The sequence below is a fragment of the Odontesthes bonariensis genome, chromosome 12 (genome assembly GCF_027942865.1).
Source record: "Odontesthes bonariensis isolate fOdoBon6 chromosome 12, fOdoBon6.hap1, whole genome shotgun sequence".
NCBI classification, from domain to species: domain Eukaryota; kingdom Metazoa; phylum Chordata; class Actinopteri; order Atheriniformes; family Atherinopsidae; genus Odontesthes; species Odontesthes bonariensis.
In genome coordinates this window covers 32,730,039-32,748,361 of record NC_134517.1, presented here as the reverse complement: position 1 = coordinate 32,748,361, position 18,323 = coordinate 32,730,039, and the positions used below count along the sequence as shown (strand labels likewise).

Here is an 18,323-nt window from a genome sequence, read left to right as displayed (position 1 = left end):
TTACCTTGGTCCTGATCTGTCCTGAGGTGGACACTTTTCTGATGAGTTTCTGGGGGCCTTCCTGCTCTGCTTCGCTGTCGGAGGACTCGTCTGCAGCGCCGGAGCCGGCGACAGCGCCCACCACATGGGCATGGATTCCTGCCGCGGACGAAACAGGCCCTTTCTCCGGCTCCTGTCGAGAAGAGGGATAAAACCAATCGGGATTAGCCTTTGCCCGGTCCACTGCTCCTTTCCTCTCCGGGAGACGAGAGCTGTCGAGCGACTGAGAAGTGTCTCTCCTCGCTGTCATGTCTCTGTGTGTCTACGATAAAGACGGCTATGTTTTCTGGAGTGTGTGTGGGCTGATAAACGCATACGGGATGTAGCATGTCGCGGCACGGTGGGGTTGGGCTCCAAAGTCCCCCGCTTGCCAGATGCTTATGGCTCCAGCGGCCAGTCCAGACTGAGGCGAGAGACCGCCTCATCCACTCCGTAAACCGGCGGACTTGTCCGTGCCATGACAGACCCTAGTGGCTGTTTTACACAAACACTTCATCCGAGTAACAGTGCCACAAATAGGAAATAAGTGTGATAAATCAACTAATGAAGCCCAGTCACTGTCGTATGTGGTAATGACTAAAACACATCACAAGCAGTAAATATTCTGCACTAATAGGAGTAATCAATGCAAATTAATGAAGGCTTTCATCTGCTTATATGCATATCAGGATGTTTTTTTTTTTAAAGATGCTTTACGCACGAAAACGCATTAAAGTCCTTTTTTCTGTTAATTGTGATAGTATTGAAAAGATGCATGGGATTATAAAATGAGCTTGAGGTAGTCAAACAGTGAGTTGTTTCAACAAAAATATAAAAATCCAATCTTAACAAGTCATAATCCAACTCCCAATAAGTGACTGTTGCTCTAGAAGTAACTCTGCTAATATTTTCATTGATTGGAAATGACAGACAATACGGCAGAATTGGAGAAGAGAGAAGAAGAGAAGAAAAGTTACTCGAGAAAACGCAGCTAAGTAGCTATTGTTGGAGTCTTTAAAGACCAATTTTGTTTGCTTTTCTCTCAAAACACCAGTTTCATTCAAATGGCTTTTAGGACGATAGTAGTGTGCAAAAATCACGGCAACAGTGGAAAAGGGGCTTTACGCACGAACGCGCTTGGAGAACGAAACATCCTCAGAGTTAAAAACAAACTCTTGCTGTGCACTGGTTAGAGCAACGGATTCACATAATGAGGTCTAATTCTGTTATTTTCTTTGAGAAAACCGCGCTGGATCGCAGCGACACCAGAAGCGTACTGAATAGCGCAAGTCCACAGTGTTGGTTTATACTAACCAGTTCCTCCCAGGCAGGGCTGCGGCTGTAATGATACACATCCTCCATAGTCCCAGACCTCTGTGTTCGCTCAGGGAGAGAAGAAACGAATCAAGGAAAGATTGAGCAATTCACAACCTGCCTCGCTGCCCTGGCTTGACGCCACTCGTATGCGCACTGAGGAGGAGATGGGACGTGGAGCTAGCCGTCCCGCGTCCTCCCTCCGCGACGCTCTCTTTCCTTTGAGGGCCGAGCCTATCAGCGCTCCACGTGATAAATGTCAAACCAGCTTAAAAGCGCGCGCAGCTTGGTACAAGACTGTTCCAGCCCGGGGTGAGAAGGCCAACTATGCACGCGTGCATTTAGGTCTGTGTGTAAGGTTAAAATGACGTTATCTGTAAGTACTGCTACCAGTTTAGAGCGTAATATAAAGAATCAGTCTGAATAGACTATAAAAACATTGCCTGGTCCGAATTACAGCAGACAGCGTTTTATTTATGACTATGAAAATGGGAAATAGGTCCCGCAATGTAATAAAACATGTGCAAACATATGTGAAAACAAATAAAAGGCAAAAGAGACAGTGTTGAATTTGAACGAACTTGAAATTAAGTCTGTCTTTGGTATAATCTTTATTCTTCAACACAGCCTAAACCCTCTTAGAGAAGCTTTCTTTTTCATTTCTTTAAGGAGTCTTCAGGAATAGTTCTCCAGGCTTCTTGAAGGACATTCCAAAGCTCTTCTTTTGATGTGGGCTGCCTTTTGTTCCGTTCTCTGTCAACATGATCTCACACTGCTTCAATAATGTTGAGTTCCGGGCTCTGGGGAGGATTCATCCCTCCATCAGACCTGTTCCCACAGATTTTCAGTCCTGTTCTTGTGTCATTTGGCATAGCTCAGCCTTTTCTCCCTGTTTCCCTTCCTTAAGAACGGCTTATTGACAGCCACCCTTCCATGGAGGTAATTTCTGATAAGGCTTTGGTCAACAGATTGATCAATTGATTGTCCAGATGCTTCTCAGGTCCTGTGTCAGTTTTTTCCTAGATTTTTCCCTATCCCTCAAGGACATCACTTTTAGACACTGCATCGACTGTAGATAGTTTTTCAGGCCTAACACTTCCTCTTTTCACCTCAGTTTGTCCAGTTTCCTCAATTCTTTTAAGGACACACTACACACCATGCTGAGATATCCCAAAGTTTCCAGCTAATCACTGTAATATCTTTGTCATTTTTCATAGATGCAACAGAAGCAGTGGGAATAATGTGTCTTTGTGACAGGCTGCTGTAGTGCTGAACGATATAATTTAAGATTAGTTCTTTGTTAAGCCGTCTGGTTCACTGGTTCATCTCTTGTGTTAGGTGCTTTTTTTATGCTTGAATGATTTATAGGTCAGTGTTAAGAGCCTCTGAACAAAAATCACATTCCTCTGAAAATGGTCAGGTACAAGAAGTAGATTGAAAATGAGAGAAAAAGTAGCCAATGTCCAACGAAAAACTTTGACAGACCTTCAGAAAGCCTGGAGAACTACTGCTGAAGACTTCTTTAAAAGATTACAGGGAAGTCTGGTTGCTTGGAAGCAAATTATAAACTAATTTTGGGTGGTTTAAGATTTGTGTGCAGTACTATATTTTCAGTATTTAATATGTATATGTTTATAAATAGCCTATAAATGACCCCTTTAAGTGAATTATTTTGGTCATGGAGCATAGAAATTAAATACACTTTGACTTAACAATTCATTAGTCTAAATAACTTTAATGTGAATGTTACTTAGCTTTCAATATTTATCAGTATGAACATAGAATGGCACAGGATGTAATTATAATCACTCTGGGCAGGAATCCTTGGCCTGGTGTCATGGTGCTTATTGTTCCTTTTTTCCTGTCCTTTCAACCCCCAACTGGTCGAGGCAGGCGACTGTCCGTCCTGGTTCTGGTTCTGCTCGAGGTTTCTTCCTGTTAAAATGGCGTTTTACTCTCCACTGTTCCCTTTGTTCAAGACAAGGGAAAGAATTGAAGATTTGATCATTTGATTTCTTTAGCTAGGTCAGTTTTTATGAATTGGCGTAATATGTATCAAACTAATTGGGATTTGATTTTATTGGATGATAGATTGATTGGATTGAATTAGATGTTTAATGGATTTAATTAGACTGTATCTTCAGTATCTTATATTATATATTCTTATATCTGTCAGTGTTGATGACATTTTTAACCTGCACTCAGGCACTTTACCTCTCAAGAAATCTGGTATCAGTAAAAACATCAAGATGACATTTCTTTTTATTTATTTTTGGAATGCAGAGTTTCGTGGCTGAAGTCACATTATCATGTCATTAACGTTTACAAAGCTGGAGACGGCGGAACTGTTGTCAACATCATGGAGATCTTACGGAAGAGTTTAGTCTCGGACCAGTTTGTCCTCCCGTTAATGTGCTCCGACTCCTGCAGAATGAGCTGACAGACGTTATGAAATGGGAACTTGGGCGCTTCATCTCGCAGTTTAACAAGAAGTGTGTGTTTAAATGTCATACTGGCAACAGATACAGTTAAAGAATGCATTCCCAGTTATTATTTGGCGGTACAACAGCGGCCGTCGCCGCCAGAAGGATGCGGAATATTTTGGGTTCTGTCCTGGGAAGAGACGGCTGGATGTGGAGGAATCATGAGGTCAAACTTCTTAGTACATCCTCAGGTAACATACAAACTCTAGCTATCATATAACAGACAGTCGGAGCTGAAAATGAAAGAGGGGGCTTTTTTTAATTTATTAATTTTGTACAGAAAAAACCCACCTGTAACTGCAAACAGCTAAGTGGCTGCACACACTAATACCTGATTCATATGTACTCCATGTTTGACTTGTTTTACAGGTGATTGTACAGGTGTTTTCAGTTAAATCAAAGCAATTAGCAATTATCAGTAAGATAAACACGACTTGGAACTGAGGACGTGACCAGTATCTTTTAACTAGCTTGTGGGTGAAAGGTCACAACCAGGTGTTTTGCAACTTAACCTAATCTTAACTGCAATGTTAGCCCTACTTCTCTCCCTTCAGAAGACGATCAACAGGGGGTAGAAAAATAGAAATGGGATTGGGCCTCTATATTCACAACATTTGCAAGCATGATTCTTTAGCTTGTTAGCTTGGAGAAGCAGAGCTAATCTGCTAAAATAAAAACATTTTGACCTTCTTCTTTTTAATTTTTTTTAAATCAAACTGGACCAAAATGCTGAGATGAACTTTAAGAGATCTAAAAAACCAGACAGCAGTTTTTTTTAATGACATTAATGTTTTATGGGACACTAATGGACCATTTATTTTTCCTGTTATTGACCGTCACAATAAGATATTGGGTAATAAAGGTGATTAACAATTAAAATGTTTCTCAGTTCAAATGTTGCTTCTATGAGCCTAAACTAAAAAAAGTTCACTATAAACTAAAAAAATACTTAAAACTCAATTTCCAGAAGATATTGGGAAATGGAAAGTCCAGAAAAGTTTCTCTGAAATGCAGTAAATAACTTGTTAAACCTTCCTTTAAGTGACACAAGCAAAATGGAAATTATTTGAGTGCCTTCACTTACCAACTTCATTGTATGTAGAAAATAGAATTTGATGCATAAACACACTAAAAAACGTTGCGTGAGAGACAAACAATTGCCAGAAGGGAGACGCACATCCAGTAATTCATTAGATGGAAAAGAAAGAAAGACAGAAAAGTTTATAGAATAAACAAGTAGCCTAACAGCGTTCTGTAAGATTCCACGATCGGCAAATACTTTGGTGACAGGTAAGGGTGTCAGGATTCTGTAAAGAAAAATTTGCTGTCCTGATTTTTTTTTTACTGGAACTGTCTGTGAAGGATGCTCGGTCACCCTTTTTCATTTTGCAGGTGGCACCGTGACGATCGGCGAGATCTCTTTCAAACTCAAAACACCCAAGAATCCCGAACTCGTTCCTGTCAAACACAGTATGTAACTTTCATTATGGGTGTGTCAGAGTTTTGTGATGTATGAGCAAAAGTACTGCAGAGGCATGTCTGAATGACGAGATTTATTTTTTCCGGGCCACCAGTGTCTGATTCGCTGCCACAGACGGTGGCTCAGCACCTGCGATGGATCATGCAGAAGGACCTTTTGGGCCAAGATGTATTTCTCATTGGACCCCCAGGACCCCTGAGACGATCTATAGCTATGCAGTACCTCGTGAGTGCTCAAGTTTTTCACACTCAAAGCTAAATATTTGTGATTATTAGGGATTGTAAAGGTTGTGTGACAAATGTGTGAGAAAATCATTGAGCTGTTTAAAAAAGATGTTCCTCAAAGAAAGATTAGAGGAGATTTGCATCTTTCTTCATATCCAGTGCAGAATATTATTGAACCAGTCACGGAATCTCAACAAAGCTGGATGTCTGATCCCTCAGACAGCACTGTATGAAGAACCTTCATTCAAATGTTTCATTACAAATTCATTGTGGTGGTGAATAGAATAAGGAAGGAAGTGTCACTGTTAAATGCTTATAGACTCACCTATATATGCAGTTGCATTAAGTCACACTTTGTTCCTTGTACAAGTTTATGCTTCAAAGTTCAGAGTGCAGAAGTTCATCCAGTAAATGAATAAAAGAAAACATGCAGATGTAGATAAATGGTGTGAACCACTGCACATCTTTAGTAAGTTTAACAATTGAATATCAAATCCTAGAAAGTTTCAAATGTTTAAAATAGAATTGAAAATGTGCAGTTGAAACACTGAAAAACCATAAAAACAACAACAGAACCAGAGTTTTGCACATGTTGCTCGACACACTTTTGTACTTTGTCTATAAATGCATTAAGACCGTAAACAGAAGAAGTTAAAAAGCTTAACAGAGGCTAGAACAAACCAGTTATTTGACAGTTATTTGTAACCAGAACGTGAAAACTCATTATCTTATTAAGAGTATGATATGACTGAGGTCATTCACGCTTCATTTCTTATCTTACTGTAACCTTTGATGCATTTTTCACAAGGGGACAGAGCTCAGAGGCTACCAAATTGGAATGGCATGTTATATCAGAAATACTTTAAATGCTGAACAAAAACTAGAATTTGCAAGAATTGACTAATTTCTTTGTGGGTTTAGTTTTTCCAACCTTGTAGCTGAATGTTCCAGGTGCAGGTGGAGTTGAGTACTTTTTTAGTCATTCGCATCTGGGTATAATTGTCTTTGTTGAACTTTTTTTTTCTTTTTAATAGAAAGATGTCTTGAATGAACCTAAATAGTTTTTTTTTTTAAGTACCGCTGGTAATGTTTAACCCCTTTTTGTTAAATAGGAGTTGACCAAACGGGAAGTCGAGTATGTCGCTCTGTCCAGAGACACCACAGAGACGGATCTGAAGCAGAGGAGGGAGATCCGATCAGGAACGGCCTTCTACATAGACCAGGTAAGTCTGTCTTTAGTGGATTTCTACACCAATAAGCAGAATTTGAAATGAATGAAATGAAAGTTTGTATAGCAGCTCCTCCAAACAATATTATCCAGCCTCCTCATATTTATCTCCACCCACAATTTACCGTCAGTTGAAGTCAGAAGTTGGAAGTCTTGAAATCCTATATGTTATTGAACACGTCACACCAGCACCCACCATAACAGAAAAAAAAGATTATAAATACTCGTGAAAAGTAGTCCATAAGCAACAGTTCTAAATATTACCCTCTAAAATCTTACGCGAAACACAGGGGCATGAAGTGACAGCGAAGCTCGGGGTTTATTGATCTGATGTGTATGTCAATATCTGAGAAGAAGGCTTAATGGATATCCTTTTAGGTATTTTAAACAAACTGTAATTAAAAATTCTCATTAGCTCTGAGTACCACCCATTTTCACCTGGTTTATACCACAAAATTACCTTTTACATGCAGTACCACTGTCAGTACATATTTCGCACAAGTCATTATGACATTACAGAGAAAAATAAATCCTCAGGAGCAACTTTCACTGTGCTTTGCAGCAGAAAAGGTAAATGTTGCTGTTATTGCACATTGGAGTTCAGATTTTTTTATTGCACATTTGTAAAATCTGTTAATCTGTTGCTGCAGATCTTAATAGACCTGCAGTATCTCCCTCACGGCAGGAGGGTGAATATAGGTGGTTCCCAGGATGAAAGGGGTCTTTGATCTTTTGTGGCTCTCTGCAGGCATCGGGCTCTGTATATGTCTGTGAGACAGGGAAGCAGACTCCCTATGGTGTCCTCAGCTATTTAACTACTCTCTGCTGAGCCTTGCTGTCAGCCACAGTCCACCCTGCAAACTACAGCAGGATGTCAGGGGTGATGATGCTCTCAAAAGAACATTTGTCAAAGGATAGCAACAGTTTCTGGGACAGGTTGTCTCTCCTCAGTGATCTTCAGAAGTACAGCTGTTACTGTGCCTTTTTCACAAGTGAGGTGGTCTTCATTGTCCATGTGAGGTCATGTGAGAAATGTGTCCCCTGAAATTTAAAGTCAGCGAAACTCTCTATCATGTGGTAGCAGGTTCTCTGGTCTTTTTCCTAAAGTCAATCACCAGTTCTTTGGTTTCGGAAGGGTTTAGAGTCAGCAAAACTCCCATCATAGCTGCAGTGTCGGTTTTCTTGCATGCCTTTTCTTTTTAATTAATCAAGCTTCATGCAAACACACACCCACACACTCAGTTAACTTTATACATTTAGTAACCATAGAAACTAGCAGTTTCCTTGGATTTAGACTGGTTTCTCTGACCAGAACTTTCTGTTCCTTTTTCATCTTCTGTCAATTCTAACGAAAGAGAAACGTGGCCATTAAACTGTTTGACTTAAGGCAGTCAGCAGAGACAACTAATGATAAACTGTTATAATTAACATGGTATTATCCACAGCTAATTAGCACATGTCCTCATCTTTGTGAAAAAAAATCAGTTGCGTAACAGTTCAGATATCAACTCCATGGGAACGGGTGCAGTTTATCCAGATTTTATTTTCGGCACATGTATTCTTCAGACGTGGTCTTCTGAAACAGAACGTCTCATGCCTACTTTAAATTTCTTATGATCAGACTGGAGTTCAGAAACTGTGGTGTCACTCCACTTTCCTCAGCGCTAACTGAAGGTTGTGTTGTATGCACATGTTTCCACAGTGAACACAGAATTCTCTGTTAACGCATGGTCAGGGTTTGAGAAGTGTGTGTGCTTTGTTTACTTGGATAGAAGCATCTGCCATGAACGTTTGTATATAAACACCCCTCTGAGTGGTCTTATAATTTAATAAAGGGTGAGGTGGCCTGTCTGTGTGCCATTGCAGATTAAGCATTGAGGCATTCACACTGCTGATGTTAGAGTTTTGTTCAGCATTAGCAGATTTCTCTAATTTAATCTCTATAATGGCCATAATAACTTTTACTGAAATGAATAGCAGGGTTCCCAAGGGGGCTGTAGCACAAATCAATTTAATTAAAAACCTGTGCTTGTGTGTAAAAATCTACTGTAGGTCTATATCCGTTGCCAAATAGCCAAAAAAAAGGAAACCAGTGCAAGGAAAAAGTTTGAACACCCTGCATGGTCGCCACTCAATGAGATGGCCAGCATTTTGGCAAATATCACAACACGTTTAGCAGCAGCTAAGTTTTTTTAAAATTCTTGTTTCTGGGATTTTCTGTCATTCTTACCGCAAACATCTTCGAGTTCCTTGAGATTCTTGGGTCGTTTTAAAGTCTGTCCGCACATTTTTGATGATGGGGGGCGTTGAGGGTCAAATCAAAACCTCAAACTCTCTTCTCTCGAGGTTGTCACCTGTGAATTTTAAGGCATGTTTATACCTTAAAATTGAGGTTTATACCTCCAAAGGACGACCACCAGTCACCTCAGCTGACTCCTTTTTGTTGTGGAGTAGTAGTGTCTCTACCCTGAGTTCCCGACCTGGAGATTGTTTGTTGCTTCAGTATGTTTTACAAATTCTGAAGCTTATTGTCTTTTATTTTACATTCCATAGTTTTAGCTCACCTTATACCAGAAAGCTGTGCTATGGATGCGAGCTCATAAATGAATAAAGTTATTCAGTATGTGCTCATGTGCTGGTGGTTTTGATTTAACTGCTCCGTATGCAACACTACATTACAACTCCTGTGGCACCAAAGTGAGGTGGCAATAAGAGGCTGCATCGCCTGGTGTTAGCACTATGGAGAGCCTGAGCCAAGACTGTCCATATGTCATGTTTCCTAGTCCAAAGTCATAGAAAGAATCTTTGAATCATGTCTTTTGACTGGTCCTTTTCCAGAATGTAATTATCACCACATGCTGTCTTTTCCAAGAAAAAGGAAAGCTAGTCAACGCTTCTATCAGAGGCACATCCGCCTCCCACCTTCTCATCAAAATGAAAAGTTGTCCATTGTTTCCATGGAAACAGCTCATTAATAGATGTAGCATTCTTGATAGGGCCAATAGGTGTTGCTTATTTCTGGTCCTCTGTAGATCTAACCATGCAGTGAGCATGTGTTTGTTTATAAGTTGGAGTTCTGCAATTTCACATGAGCCTGTGGGTGCGATTATTAAGTAAAAGTACACAATACTGAATCTTTTGCCTGTTCCAAAGAACGATAATGTGTGGGTGTGAATTACAAAGCTTCAGTCATCGGGGATAGTTTGGTATCGTAGGAGGTATGTGTTTGTGTGTTAAGTAGAACATTCACGTATTCCTCCGGGCCCTGTGCTGATTTGGAGCCCTATATTCAGGCTTAACGTGTCAGTCCCTGTGCATTCTGTGTCCCTCCCCTTTCTAGGTCTTTCTTTTTTCTCTCTTTCCTTCATTTCAGGCATCATTCCACCCCACAAGTTTGCACAAAGGCTGTAGTCACATGAATATAATCGCATGCTTAGTATAATTTTGACATTTAAACTCACCCGTCTCATTTTGCAGGCTCTTATGTAAGACAGCTTACTTCAAAGCCGCACGGCAGAGTCTTAAGTCTATATTACAATAATAGAAAGTTTACCTTCTCTATCAAAGTTACATTTGAACTGGAATCAATTTCAACTAATTGTAAGCTTCTGAAGTTCTCTTTTGAGCTAAAAAAAACTAACGACATTTAGGTTAAAGGTTGCAGTTTAATCCCTAAACACTCCTATTATGCCAATTAAAGCCAATAATGATAATGATAATGATGATGCTAATGATAATGCAGATTAATTTGTCATCCAGGAGAAAACAGGCAAATTTAATCCGAGCACTGGTTTGGAGTGTCCCTACAGTGTCCCACTGTATGGCAGTGAAAAACAGATTCAGGTTTTTTAAACATCAGAATTCTATGATCAGGAAGACCAAACTAGTGGTGATCCTGGACTCTGATGTAATTTTGAATGTTCTTGGACTGAGACCTAGAAAATATGTAGGATCATTTTGTTCTGTTCAGCACCTTCTGGTTTTAGATATCATCCCGGTTATTGTTTCCAGTGTGCATGTCCTGTCATCATTTCGCTACTAAAATAGTTTGAAGGACCTTGAAGGAGATGCAGTCGGTTGTAACTTCGTGAGGGGAAGAGACGGAGCATCTATAAAATCAGGCGGTGTTTGTGGTCTGTTATAATGTTTAGGTGAGTGGTGTGTGTAGGAGTAACCAACACATGTAGAGTGTAACGGGGAATGAGAAGCTCCCCGAAAGACCACTAACCTACAAAGTTTTTTTTTTTTCTTTAGCTTCATTTGTGCTGTAGATAAGAATCCTGAAGAGATGCAACAGCCAGTCAGCTGTTGGTAGATGAGTCAAAGTCATGTTGTAATTCATCCATCTTGTATTTATTTCTTTTTTTTAAGTAACAGTGGTGATAGTTACTGGCATGTAGTGATAGACTGTATGTCTTCTTCTTCGTCATCCTCTGACCAGTACTCCTCCTCTCTGTGCCTTTAATGATGGAAATAAGGCCTTTCTCTTGGATAGAAGATTCCTTGGTTAGGTAATTAAAATAGAATAATGATACTAATAGAATCATAGTTGTTGATAATGGAATACATTTCTTCTCCATAGTTCTTTGTTATTGTTACACGCTGTAACTTAAAGAACTGATGTTTAGGGCAAAGTCTTACTGATGTTTGCAGGGTTGTTTTGTAAGGACAAGTTCAGCGGTTATAATGTTGTGGCTGATCTGGTTTATGCATTGTATGTTTTTATATGTGCATTTGTCTTTAGATCTTTCTTCCCCAGAATTTTCCATTCATTCATCGCTCTCTGACACCCGTTAAGTGTTGGTTAAAAGCATCTCAGTTTCTGCTGGGATGTTTTTCTTCCTCCTGTGGGGTTTGTATCAGACTGAACACAAGGGCCAACTGTGCTTCCCCGCCTCTCGCCATCCTGCGTCACTCACATTTCTAACAATTATCTGATTATAGCGTTGGTGCCGAAAATGGATCAAGAGTTAAATATAGAGCATCTGGTCCTCACTATAGTTTTATAGCTTTGCTTCCCACACAACCTGCCACGTATTTACATGTTAACCTAATTACATGGCCGCTCGCTCTGCGGTCCACCCAGACAGCTAAAGTTTCCTGCCTCTTGATGTCAGATGTGCGTTTTGAATTCTACTGAAAAGAGCATCAGCACACACATACTGTATACATGTACACTCGCGTAGATGTGCGGAACAAACATGCAGCATGTGTGCGCGTGGCAGAAAATAGACCTCCCTTAAAAAGCAGGGACTGTGTTGAAAGTTTTGAGGTAGTTTGGAGGACATTCTGAACAAAGTAAGTTGAGGACACTCTCAGAAAAGGTTCATTTTGAGATTCTTAGAGCATAGGGAGCTAGAATTCATACATTGTCAGGTTGATCTTTGAGTCAGGGGTCATTCTGGACAGTTGAGCAGAAGATTCTACCTGAGTATGAACTGATTACAGTGGACAGAGTGGGTTTCATCTTTGAGATCAGTTGTTCTGTCTTTATCCCTATTTATCTTAAGTATTGACTTCACTTTTAAGTCTCGATGTCTTATGTGTTCGTCTCTAGTGTGCCGTAAGAGCAGCGACGCAAGGTCGAGTTCTGGTCCTGGAGGGGCTGGAGAAAGCAGAGAGAAATGTTCTTCCTGTCCTCAACAACCTGCTGGAGAACAGAGAGATGCAGCTGGAGGACGGACGCTTCCTGATGTCGTCTGAGCGTTACGACAAGCTGCTGCAGGTCAGCGCAGAGCCCCCGTCCACACTCTCAATCAGACAAAGACTTTTTACTTTGGAAAAAAAAAAGAAAAAAAAAAGTGATAATCGTTTAAGGGATGATTACACTAATAGGTGACAGAATTAGTGGTTGTGGTTTGTGAAGCTGAGTAGAAATGAAACTTTACACTGGAGCAGTGAAACTACAGTGCTAATTTGTTATTGTGAAGATATGCTGTCACCATAAAAACCTTGATATTTGTTGTCATAGACGGCGATACAAATGTGTGTTTTAAACCTTTATACTCTGCAGGAGCACACTAAAGAGGAGCTGGACGGCTGGAAAATTGTCCGTGTAAGCGAGGACTTTAGGGTTATCGCTCTCGGGCTTCCTGTTCCCAAATACAAGGGCAACCCGCTGGATCCTCCTCTCCGCTCTCGCTTCCAAGCCAGAGATATCTATTACCTACCATTCAAGGTCAGTCCAGAAACCTGTACATGATCCAGCCCCAAAAGTTTCCCAATGACTCAATAAGGAGATAAAGGGTGGTTGTGTGAAGGACTGCCAAACTCCACTTGTTTATACATTTAACAGTTTTCAGGCTGTGAGCTTTTGAGGATCGTGCGTAGCCCTGCAGCAATTACCTTCTTTGTATTTTCAGGACCAGTTGGAGTTATTGTACACAGCAGGACCAAATGTGGCTGCTGAAAGGTAATTCGAAGATATACACATTTTAGAGCTTGGACCTTTTTAAATTGCTTTTTGTTCATCTTTGTGGTTTCTCATGCGGAGCGTCGTTTTGTATCCTGTTTGTCAGGGTTTCCCAGCTGCTGTCACTCGCCACTACACTGTGCTCCCAGGAATCATCCAATCTTGGTCTCCCTGACTTCCCTGTTGACAACCTGCTTCCTGCCATCCATGTTCTGGTGAGGCTTGAGGGGGAAAGAAAAATCTAAGACCAGGATAAATAAATAAAAAAAAAACAATACAAATTTAAATTTCTCTCTTGTTGCAGAACACTTTCCCCACGCTGTCCTCCCAGCAGCTGATCCACAGGCTCTACCCCTACAAGAGTATCTTAGGCAAGGACGGACACTCTGCTGTCGAGGGTGTGCTGAGTGTAAGCCAAGAGCTTTGTCTATCAGTCAAAATGTTGATGTGTTTTATTTCATTTGCATGTTTGATATATTATCGTTGTTGCCTGCATACCTGTGGTGTCTTTCAGAGATTTGAGCTTTTGGATGGTCGCCGTCAGCCAGCACCCAACTCCATTATGAGTGTGTCAACGACTCGGGAACTTGAAGGCCAGGCAGATGTCACTGTACGTGTCGGAGACAGGGACATCCCCTTCCAGGTACTGTATGGTTTATATCATTTGCTCAACACAAAATGCCAACTATTTTGAAGGTGCAATAGCAGGCCCAGAGATTTTCACTTCTGCTGCATGAGGGGGGGGGGTTCTGCAAAAATTGTGTATTCCTCTCAAGGTGCTAACTGTCTCCATTGTATTGTGTAGTCCACCCCCCACTGAGGTTGCTGCCTGTAATGACAAAGGCCAAACAGCTGTTTGAATGAATCGGATTAATGGCTAAATTACAAGTTATTAACTGATCAATCTCAATCTGCACATCATTTATATGTGGCATTAGTCGTGTTGGCTGCTAATATGCAGTGCTGTATGTCTCCTGGATTCTTTGAGAACTTGAGTTCTTGGAACGTACATGTAGCTTAATTTGTTCCCAGAAATGTGGCAGTGACGCGATTCATCTGGAGGAGCATTTTTATTTATTTTTTTATTTTTTTGAATGACAAATCTGTTGGCTGCTGCTTCATGGCAATTTCTTGTCTTTATCAAACTTAAGGTTCCAGCGGGCACCAAAGATCCACGTCCCCCCAACAGCAGCCCCACCTTCATTAACACACCGAGCCACTCCCAGCTGCTGGCTGAGATGATGCAGTCGCACATGGTGAAGGACATATGTCTGATTGGAGCCAAGGTAGCCCACACACTGTGCAACACACACACACACACACACACACACACACACACACACACACACACACACACACACACACACACACACACACATTCAACACACATATCTGAATTTATTAACAAGAATTATGTATTTCGCAGGGTTGTGGCAAGTCAGTTATTGCCAGAGAGTTCGCTGAGATGCTGGGTTACAGCATAGAGCCCATCATGCTCTACCAGGTAAACGAATGCTTTTGATATGTCATTGTTTTTTTCAAGTTAGATGCCATCAACATTTATTATATGCAGAAGCTCTACAGAGCATGTGCTGAAAAACAGAATGCCCACTGTTTGTGCCAAATAATTAATGAGACAATCAGGCGTTTACCATCTGTCAGTCTTTTGACCCACATTGTGTAACATATGCAACAGCATTTCTTCTCACATACAATCTTTATTTAATTTCCTGTAGTTACATTTGCAGTTCAGGCTTTTCAGGCATGCATCCATCTAATAAGCAAAGAGTTGAAACACTGTGACTTAGATTATGTGATATACATGAGTTTGTGTTTATCCCATACACTGTGCCTCATCAAGTCAAGGGTAACAAATCACATCTAGAAGATGCAATGTGAAAAAAACTTCTACTTATGTGCAAAAAGTTCTTAGAATTGCTTGAGTTGGTTTTGTCTGTTTCTAAGAGAACTCGATGCACATTAGGAGAATGTGAACAGCTTTACGGACCCTGTCTGACCTGGTAAAGGTTATAGATCTTAGCTGGCAAACAGCAAACTCATGTGACTGATCAGCTTCTTCCCATATATGATATGATATGATATGATATGATATCACACATTTCTCCAGAGAGAAAATGATTCCTAAAGAGCTCTCTCCATTTTTGGAGAGGTTTTGATTTGTTTGTTATGGTGTATTAAAGAAGACTTGAAGGTAGTGACTTGAGAACATCAGGAAAGCTGTTGCACTACAATTAGACTTCTTCTTGTAGTCAGAGCCCCCCCCCCCCCCCCCCCTTGTGTAAAATCCCAAATGTATGGGATGTCAAGGCTTTATTTATTTAGAGGAAACAGTTCTTAACCCCACTGGTTACATTTGCACCTGATCACTTGGTTAAGTGCTCATAGACAGTTAAACATGTTTGACTATGGTTTCATGAAGGTTATGGTTCAAGATTCTCCACACATCTCCTCCTGTTTGTGAGCTTGTGATTATGCAGGAAGTGGGCGTGCTGAAGCACAATGTATGAATGTATCACACTGCAGCTATTTTTAGGTCAGGATCCACTCCTTTACTGGGTATTTCATCTCTTCGGCTCTTGAAAAACCACTTTTGGAAAACAAACATTGTAGGCAGACAGTCTTTTTTCTTCTTCTTCCTCTGTCTGTCTTTACAAAGGTTGCAAACAGTTCAATGACCTGGGAACAGCTCAGGAACTGGTTGAACTCGCCACATGCTAAGGAAGAGTGCTTCAGTTCTTTCCTTCCTATCTCTTTAAGTATGGGCTATATATATATATATATATATATATATATATATAAAAAAATTTACATAAAGGGGCACAAGCTGTCTTTCACAGGATGATGTTAATGCAACATGGCTGAAACATTAGAATGGGATGCACTGTATTACATTTACGGACCTAATGCGTCATGTTTGTGTTGGCAACTATTTTTAGTCCTACTGGCTGGTATTTATGATGTTAAATTGGACAGTGCATGGGGGGAGAGGATGGTGAACATCCTATCCTGGGCAATCGTTTTAGTGTGACGCTAACCTTGAAAATGAAGCTGTATATATCCCGCATGAAGAATGGGGGGAAAACTATTTACTATGCCTTTAGTTGAAGTTTATCACCACTGTTGAAGCAGCCGAAAACTGCTCGGGTTCCAGTTGCACAGACGCTCTTCTCAAAATGAGCTCTGCATAGAAGGAAAACGGTAAATCGTTCGCTTCTCGGTAAAAGTTTTTATTACAACCTGCTTGGGTAAAGGTGACTTGTTTACTCCAGGTTCTTGCCCTGATCTGTGTTATGTGGTCTTTGCACCAGTTTAAAGATAAACACAGACTTTAATTCTTTTGGATTCATTACAACGTTTCATCGATTTACCTCACTGTAAACTGTTGTTCAAATCTTGGGGACTATAGATGATTAATTAATTTATAACCATAAAGCCATTTGGAATATTTAGATTTGAAGAAGTAAAAGTTCCGCTTTTGAATTTTTATCTGTAGGTTTCTGGGTTGATTTAAGTAATCAATGAATCAACTGAATCAAAAACTATGCATCCTCTCTGTTTTTAGAATGAATTGCTAACTTTTACGGTAGAATGAATTAAAGTGCACTTCCCAAATTGTAGCAACTGTTACAAAATCTCCTGGGTAATTCAGCAATTACTCCAAACTGTGGTTATTTTGATTTCTCACATTACATATATGCTAAACATTGTGTTTCTGCATTTAGTAACTCATAGTGCTTGTGAGTAATGAAGCCCTTGACCCTGTGCAACATGGCAGAACCATATATGCAAACCCAACTCCATTACTGCCTTGCAGTTGAGAATTATTGTGAGAGGTTCAATAGCATTATCCTCATTGATCCGTTGTTATAAGGCAGTTTGTCGCTCTCTTTGGAGCTTTCAACTAGATGCAGTTAGTAGCTCTAGACTCTAGACTCCCTATTACAAATTTGTCTAACGCTACTTGTCTTCCCTCTTGAACCCCCCAACTGTGCCATGACATGTTAGCATGATATTCAATATGACAGCTTTGCTCAACAGACGCCCTCCAACAGAAAAGTGCCATTAACTGTTATCTGTAAAGCAGAGTTATCAGATTTAGCAGTTTGGCCAGATCATGCGGGGACAGAGTTAAAAGTGTTTCTGATTGCAGAACAAGCTCAGCTTTCGGGATCCGGTTTCACAGAGTGATTGCAAACTCTCTTCTAATCAAATGTTTAAAATTGTGTCCATTAAAATGCTTTATTTTGATTCTTTGAGAAGAAAATAAAATCTCTACACCTTTTTTGGAGAAATTGTACTTATCAGAGCCATTGTGGAAATTAAACTTTATATTTACAAGGAGGAAATTAACAAAGTTTTGACAATTTTTTTTAGCTGTCAGAGTAGAATTGCATAGTGTGATATTGGACACTTATTTCCCAACATATCTGTTGCAATTAGTCAAATCTGCCACTTTTTCCCAAAGTTGAGGAACAAAGTCTATCTTGCTTTTATATATTAGAATTGTCAAACAATTTTGATGTCAACACCTTTTAAATATGATCATTTGTTTGTAAAGGAATATAAAGGAACAAAGTTCAATCTATAGTTTCAGATTTTATATTTTGCTGATAAATTTGAGTTCATATTTCCTCAACCAAATATTATTATCTAATGGAATGAAACTTTCTTTGTTCCCTTGTTTCACTTTCTTTGAACACAAAGATGGTTATAAGCATTTCTTGTTAAAATATTTGACTTTAGCAAAAAGCCCTGCAAAGTTTGTTGTGTGTATATATATATATATATATACATATATATATATATATATATATATATACATATATATATATATATATATATATATATATATATATATATATATATATATATATATATATATATATATATTGCTCATATGGCAAAATCTCTGATTTTATGTGTCTTTTATCCCTTAAGGGTTTTTAACACAACAAAAAATTTGATAGTTTTATATCTTTATTATTTTTACTATAATTGTTATTTCATTTGTTTCATTTCATCAAATGTTTGTATATTCTATGTGTGAAATTTATTTGGAAAGAAACTTTCCCTTCATCACTGTGACTTTACGTGCATCTTCCTCTCATCTTCTTTTTGGTCTCTTTTCAACACCCGCATGTTC

At 39.7% G+C, this 18,323-nt stretch overlaps 2 protein-coding genes across 3 annotated transcripts in view; one reads left to right on the top strand and one right to left on the bottom strand.

The window, feature by feature from the left end:
- The window catches only part of dgkh (diacylglycerol kinase, eta), a 79,810-nt gene extending 78,285 nt beyond the window's left edge, over positions 1–1,525 (bottom strand). Inside the window, exons 1-2 of one of the 2 annotated variants that reach the window (XM_075480165.1) lie at positions 1,333–1,525; positions 5–172 (exon numbers count right to left, since the gene is read on the bottom strand). In XM_075480165.1, the coding sequence (XP_075336280.1) occupies positions 5–172; positions 1,333–1,380 (216 nt within the window). In that variant the 5' untranslated portion in view covers positions 1,381–1,525. Of the gene's footprint in view, positions 1–4; positions 463–1,332 lie in introns of those variants that run through there. The other variant, XM_075480163.1, reaches the window with a different exon arrangement.
- Positions 1,526–3,743: 2,218 nt separating this feature from the next.
- vwa8 (von Willebrand factor A domain containing 8) overlaps positions 3,744–18,323 on the top strand; it is a 69,668-nt gene continuing 55,088 nt past the window's right edge. The window contains exons 1-12 of the mRNA XM_075480162.1: positions 3,744–4,006; positions 5,208–5,285; positions 5,390–5,520; positions 6,632–6,742; positions 12,305–12,472; positions 12,761–12,925; positions 13,110–13,159; positions 13,266–13,374; positions 13,464–13,568; positions 13,674–13,802; positions 14,311–14,445; positions 14,586–14,663. Coding sequence (XP_075336277.1) covers positions 3,868–4,006; positions 5,208–5,285; positions 5,390–5,520; positions 6,632–6,742; positions 12,305–12,472; positions 12,761–12,925; positions 13,110–13,159; positions 13,266–13,374; positions 13,464–13,568; positions 13,674–13,802; positions 14,311–14,445; positions 14,586–14,663 — 1,398 coding nt within the window. The 5' untranslated portion in view covers positions 3,744–3,867. The remainder of the gene's footprint in view (positions 4,007–5,207; positions 5,286–5,389; positions 5,521–6,631; positions 6,743–12,304; positions 12,473–12,760; positions 12,926–13,109; positions 13,160–13,265; positions 13,375–13,463; positions 13,569–13,673; positions 13,803–14,310; positions 14,446–14,585; positions 14,664–18,323) is intronic.